Raw genomic sequence first — 6,173 nt, 5'->3', positions numbered from 1 at the left:
GGGGGGTTTCGGGCAATAAAAACTGGAACTAACGGCACCCACGGTGTGGGGGAGGGGCTGCCGAGACCCCCACGTGACCCCACAGCCAACAAGGGGGCGTGACCTCCATCACGAGGGGCGTGGTCAGTGAGCATAGAGGGGCTTTAATTCCCAAGGGGGCAAAGTGGGTGTGACTTCTTTTCCAAATGGGCGTGGCTTCAACACCAAATTCTCTCCCCGACCCCGCCCAAAAGGGGCGTATCCCAACACAATGGGCGTAGCCACAATTCCCTTGTGGGCGTGGCCTAAGAGCGTTTCTTCCTCATCCCAAAACTGGGTGTGTCCCTGCCTAAAGTGGGTGTGTCCCTGCCCAAAATGGGAGTGTCCTACCCATAACTGGGCATGTCCCTCCCTAAATGGGCGTGTCCCTAATGGGGCGTGTCCTTCCCCTAACCTCAAAATGGGTGTGTCCCTCCCCTAAATGGGCGTGTCCCTCCCACACTTGGTGTGTCCCTCCCTAAATGGGGCGTGTCCCTCCCCTAACTTCAAAATGGGCGTGCCCTCCCCTAAATGGGCGTGTCCCTCCCCAACCAGGCATGGCCCCACCTTCCTTATGAGTCCCCTATAGGGGCGGAGCCACACAGGGCGTGACTGGGCGTGGCCCCGCCCCCTTTCTCACACCTCTACGGGGGCAGAGCCACACGGGGCGTGGCCGGGCGTGGCCCCGCCCCCTTTCTCCATCCCCTACGGGGTCGGGGCGGCGCGGGGCGGGGCCGGGCGCGGCGCGGGCGTGGCCGCGGCCTTGCGGGCCAGCTTGGCCAGCAGCGGGCTGTGCGGGTGGCGCTGCCGCAGGTGCGCCAGGTGCGCGTCCTGGCTCTCGGCCGTGCCGCCGCACTCCTCGCACACGTAGAGCTTGGCCCGGCGCTCCTTGTAGCCGTAGCGCTGCGCCACGCCGTGGATCTTGCGCAGGTGCGACTCCAGCGAGCAGCGCTGCGTGAAGGCCTTGTCGCAGAGCGAGCACTTGTACGGACGGACACCTGGACAGGGACAGAGGGACACAGGGCATTGTCACAGGGGGAGCACTTGTACGGATGGACACCTGGACACGGGGACAGAGGGACAGTGAATGAGTGACGCAGGACATTGTCGCAGAGCGAGCACTTGTACGGACGGACACCTGGACAGGGGGACAGAGGGACAGTGAATGAGTGACACAGGGCATTGTCACGCAGGGAGCACTTGTACGGACGGACACCTGGACAGGGACAGAGGGACACAGGGCATTGTCACAGGGGAAGCACTTGTGCGGACGGACACCTGGACAGGGGGACATTGGGGACAGGTGACACGTGGGGACATGGACAGTGAATGGGAGACAGGGCATTGTCACACAGGGAGCACTTGTACGGACGGACACCTGGACAGGGGGACAGAGGGACAGTGAATGAGTGACACAGGGCACTGTCACGCAGGAAGCACTTGTCCGGACAGACGCCTGGACAAGTGGGGACAGGGGAGTGAGGGGAGATTGGGGCCGGGCTGGTTGCTGTCACTGTCCCTGTCCCCAATCCCGTTCCAATCCCATTCCCATTTCCGCTCTCACCGGTGTGGGTGCGCACGTGGCGCTTGAGGTCGATGAGCGCCGAAGGTGTCACTGAACCTTTCCCCACCCCAGTTTCACCCATTCCAGCCCCAATCCCACCCGTTCCATCCCGTTCCTGTCCCGTTCCATCCCATTCCCGCTCTCACCGGTGTGGGTGCGCACGTGGCGCTTGAGGTCGAAGGCGTTGTTGAAGCCCTTCCTGCCCCATTCCCAATCCCAATCCCACTCCATTCCCGCTCCAATCTCATTCACAACGCTGTTCCCACCCGTTCCGTCCCGTTCCATCCCGTTCCTGTCCCGTTCCATCCCGTTCCCCCCCGCTCTCACCGGTGTGGGTGCGCACGTGGCGCTTGAGGTCGATCAGCGCCAAAGGTGTCACTGAACCTTTCCCCACCCCAATTTCACCCATTCCAGCCCCAATCCCACCCGTTCCATCCCGTTCCATCCCATTCCCATTCCCGCTCTCACCGGTGTGGGTGCGCACGTGGCGCTTGAGGTCGAAGGTGTCGTTGAAGCCCTTGCCGCAGTAGGGGCACCGGTGCCGCTTCACCTCGCTGTGGCACTTGAGGTGCCGGTTCAGCATCCGCTGGAAGCCGAAGCTCTTGTGGCAAACGGGGCACGAGAAGAGCTCGGAGCCCCCCGGGACCCCCGCGGCCACCGGGACCCCCACGGGGACCCCCCCGGCCAGGGGCAGCCCCGGGGGGAGGGGGGCGCCCAAAGGGCCCGAGGGGACCTGAGAGAGAGGGGAGGGAGGGAGGGGTTAAATGGGGGGGGGGGACATCCCTTGGGACCCCCCAGTTATGGGGAGAGACCCCCCCCAGTTTTGGGGACCCCCCCAAAAAGCCGTGGCCCTCCTTGGGGACCTCTGGTTTTGGGGACCCCCAGCCCACCTTAGTGACCCCCATGGATTTTGGGACCCTCCCTCCACAAAATTGGGGACCCCCAGTTTTGGAGACCCCTCCTCCCCTAAGGAATCCCCATCAGAGAGACGCCCCCAGTCCCAGAGACCGCCAATTTTGGGGACCACCCCCCCCCTATTTGGACACCCCCAATTTTAGGGACCCTCCCCAGTTTGGGCACCCCCAATTTTAGGGACCCTCCCCAGTTTGGGCACCCCCAATTTTGGGGACCTCCAAATTTCAAGTTTTGGGGACTTGGAGATCCCCCTCTAGTTTGGACACCCCCAATTTTCAATTTTGGGGAACCCCCCCCAGTTTGGGCACCCCCACTTTTGGAGACCCCCCCATTTTGGGGGCCCCCAATCTCAGTTTGCCCCCCCCAGTTTGGGCCCTCCCCAGCTCATTTTCTCCCCCCCCCACCCTTTCAGGACCCCTCCAAATTTCGGGACCCCCCCAGATTTGGGGTCCCCCCCCAGATTTGGGCCCCCCCCCCCTTTACCTTTCCCTTGGGGTGCAGGAAGGGCCCGGGGGGGGCGCGGGGGGGCAGCGTCATGTCCAGGGGGGACGCGGGGGCCTCGCCCACGGCCGGCTCGGGGTCCCTGCGCAGGGGGCAGCCCCCCAGACAGACTGGGGAGGGGGGGGCACGGCTTCAGGGGGGGGTCCTGCACCCCCAAACCCCCTCCCCAAAATGGGATCCCTCCAAAAAAAACCCCCAAAAATCACCCCAAATGTGATCCCTCCCCAAAATGAGATACCTTCAAAAAAACCCAAAAATCACCCCAAATGTGACCCCCTCCTAAAATGGGATACCTCAAAAATCCCCCCAAAATCACCCCAAATTTGACCCCCCCCCCGTTCCCAAATCGGACCCCACAACGGGGACACCCCAAACCTGACCCAAGACCCCCCCTCCAAAACGGGATCCCAAAAAATCCCCCCAAAATAATCGGAAACCCCAACCCTGATCCCCCCCCCCTCCCCATATCGAACCCCACAATGGGGCCCCCCCCCGCCCCCCCCCCATGACGCGAGGAGGATTTGGGGGCCCCTCCCCCGCTCCCCTCCCCCGCCCTTTTGGGGTTCCCCAGACCGGTCAGGCGGCTCCGGCCGCACCCCCAAAATTACAGCCCCCCCGAATGGACGCGCCCGACACCCCAAATTACAGCCCCAAATTAGGGGTTTCCGGCGGGTGGCGCCCGCGTGGGCCCCGGGGGGGGGACGCCACCCCCGCCCCCCCCTTGGGGACACGGGCGACACCCAAAAATCCCCCCCCCCACCCAGGCGGGCAGCCCAAAACCCCCCAAAATCACCCCAAAATCCTTCCCTAAATCCCCCCAAAATCCTCCCCTAAATCCCCCTAAAATCACCCAAAATCCTCCCCTAAATCCCCCTAAAATCACCCCAAAATCCTCCCCTAAATCCCACATCAGACACCCCAAAATCCTCCCCTAAATCCCCCAAAATCACCCCAAAATCGTCCCCAAACCCTCCCGGGGGTCCAAACCCCCACCCCAAAAAGGGCCAGGGGGTCTGGGCACCCCAAAATCCTCCCCGATCCCCCCTGTCCCAGAGTTTGGGTGGGATTTGGGGGCTGAACCCCAAATTTGTCACTTAGGGGACGCCCCTGGATGGAGGGGAAGGAGGTCACCCCAAAACTTCCAAAATCGGGGTCTCCTGGAGCCACAAAATTCCGGAATTCTTTGGTCCTTCCGCGCACCTCCAAAACATTTGGGATACCCCCAAAATTCCTGGGACTCCCCGAATTCCTGAGGCCCCCCAAATTCCTGAATCCTCCCAAATTCCTGGGTCCTCCCAAATTCCTGGGTCCCCCAAATTCCTGGGTCCCCCTGGACACCTGGTCCCTCCTAAATCCCTAAATCCCCCCAAATCCCATCTCCCGATGGATTCCTGCTCCCCCAAATCCCTGAATCTCCTCAAATCTCATCTCCCAGGGGATCCTGACCCCCCAAAATTCCATTTCCTGATAGATCCTGGCCCCCCAGATCCCTGGCCCCCCAAATCCTATTCCAATGGATCCTGACCCCCCAAAATTCCATTTCCTGATAGATCCTGGCCCCCCCAAATCCCTGAATCCCCTCAAATCCCATCTCCCAATGAATCCTGGTGCCCCCACATCCCTGTGGCCCCCCCAAATCCCATTTCCCGATGGATCCCGGCCCCCCCAGCCCCCCAGACGCCCCCCAGACGTCGCCCCCCGTACTGGGCACGTAGATCTCGGCGCGCTGCTCGTCCGGGAGCTCGCTCCAGTTGCGCTTGGCCGTGGCCACCACCGGCTTCTTCACCAGGAACGCGCGCGGCATGGCCGGGACGGCGGGTCCTGGTTGATCCCGATGGATTCTGATGGATTCTGATTGATCCTGATGGATTCTGATTGATCCCGATGGATTCTGATGGATTCTGATTTATCCCAATGGATCCCAATGGATCCTGGTTGATCCCGACGGACCCTGATCGATCCCAATTGATCCCAGTGGATCCCGATGGATTCTGATGGATCCTGATTTATCTCAATGGATTCTGATTAATCCTGACTGATCCCGATGGATCCCAATGGATTCTGATCAAACCTGGTGGATCCCGATTGATCCCAATGGATAGCGATGGATTCTGATTAATCCTGATGGATCTCGATTGATCCTGATTGATCCCGATGGATCCCTGACCCTGGCCGATGGATCCTGATTGATCCCGATGGATTCTGATGGATCCCAATGGATCCCCCACAGGATCCTCAGTCAGGTTCGATGCCGGATCCCCGTTGGGTTCGATCCCAGATCCGGAGTGTTTGGTCAATATCCGCAGCCAATCCCAAATCCTCGTTCAGTTTTGGTGCCGGATCCCCAAGATTTGGTCACTGTCAGCACCAAACCCCAGATCTTTGGTGGGTTTTGATGGCGGATCCCGAGGATTTGATTGATTTCAGCTCCCGGTCAGGTTTGGTGCTGGATCCCCGATCCCGCCGGATCCCGGCGCTCCAGAGGATCCCGGGTTCGGGCTCAGATCCCGGGGATTGGGGCAGTTCCGGTGCCTGGTCCCGGTCTGGCGTCACCGCCGCGATCCGCGGTCACCGCTGTCACCGCTGTCACCGCTGTCCCCACCCGCTGTCCCCACCCGCTGTCACACCGGTGCCACCGGCCCCGAGCCGCCCCCTCAGCACCGGGGCCGCCTGTCCCGGGGCTGTCCCGGTTCTGCCGTCCTCTGTTATCCCAGTTCTGTTATCCCGGTTCTGGCTCTGTTATCCCGGTCCCGGCTCTGTTATCCCGGTTCTGGCTCTGTTATCCCGGTCCCGGCTCTGTTATCCCGGTTCTGGTTCTGTTATCCCGGTCCTGGTTCTGTTATCCCGGTTCTGGTTCTGTTATCCCGGTCCTGGCTCTGTTATCCCGGTCCCAGCTCTGTTATCCCGGTTCTGGCTCTGTTATCCCGGTCCTGGCTCTGTTATCCCGGTCCCGGTTCTGTTATCCCAATCCTGGCGCTGTTATCCCGACTGTCCCGGTGCTGTCCCGGCTCTGCTGTCCTGGTTGTGCTGTCCCGGTTCTGTTATCCCGGTCCCGGTTCTGTTATCCCGGTTGTGCTGTCCCGGTCCCGGTTGTGCTGTCTCAGTCCCGGTTGTGCTGTCTCGGTCCCGGTTGTGCTGTCCCGGTCCCGGCTGTGCTGTCCCAGTCCCGGTTGTG

The 6,173-nt window shown here is 61.6% G+C and overlaps 1 protein-coding gene across 1 annotated transcript; it reads right to left on the bottom strand.

Moving 5' to 3' along the window:
- Nucleotides 1-130: 130 nt before the first annotated feature.
- Nucleotides 131-5,857, bottom strand: OVOL1 (ovo like transcriptional repressor 1). The gene is made up of 4 exons (XM_064737148.1): nt 4,703-5,857; nt 2,981-3,108; nt 2,051-2,315; nt 131-1,016 (listed from the first exon to the last, which is right to left on the bottom strand). Exons 1-4 carry the CDS (start codon nt 4,800-4,802, stop codon nt 724-726), a joined length of 786 nt encoding a protein of 261 aa, XP_064593218.1. The 5' UTR covers nt 4,803-5,857; the 3' UTR covers nt 131-723.
- Between the last annotated feature and the right edge of the window lie 316 nt (nt 5,858-6,173).

The sequence above is a fragment of the Zonotrichia leucophrys genome, unplaced genomic scaffold (assembly GCF_028769735.1).
Source record: "Zonotrichia leucophrys gambelii isolate GWCS_2022_RI unplaced genomic scaffold, RI_Zleu_2.0 Scaffold_34_1600103, whole genome shotgun sequence".
Lineage (NCBI taxonomy): Eukaryota > Metazoa > Chordata > Aves > Passeriformes > Passerellidae > Zonotrichia > Zonotrichia leucophrys.
Note: the sequence above shows the minus strand (reverse complement) of the source record. Positions and strands in the feature narration are given on the sequence as shown.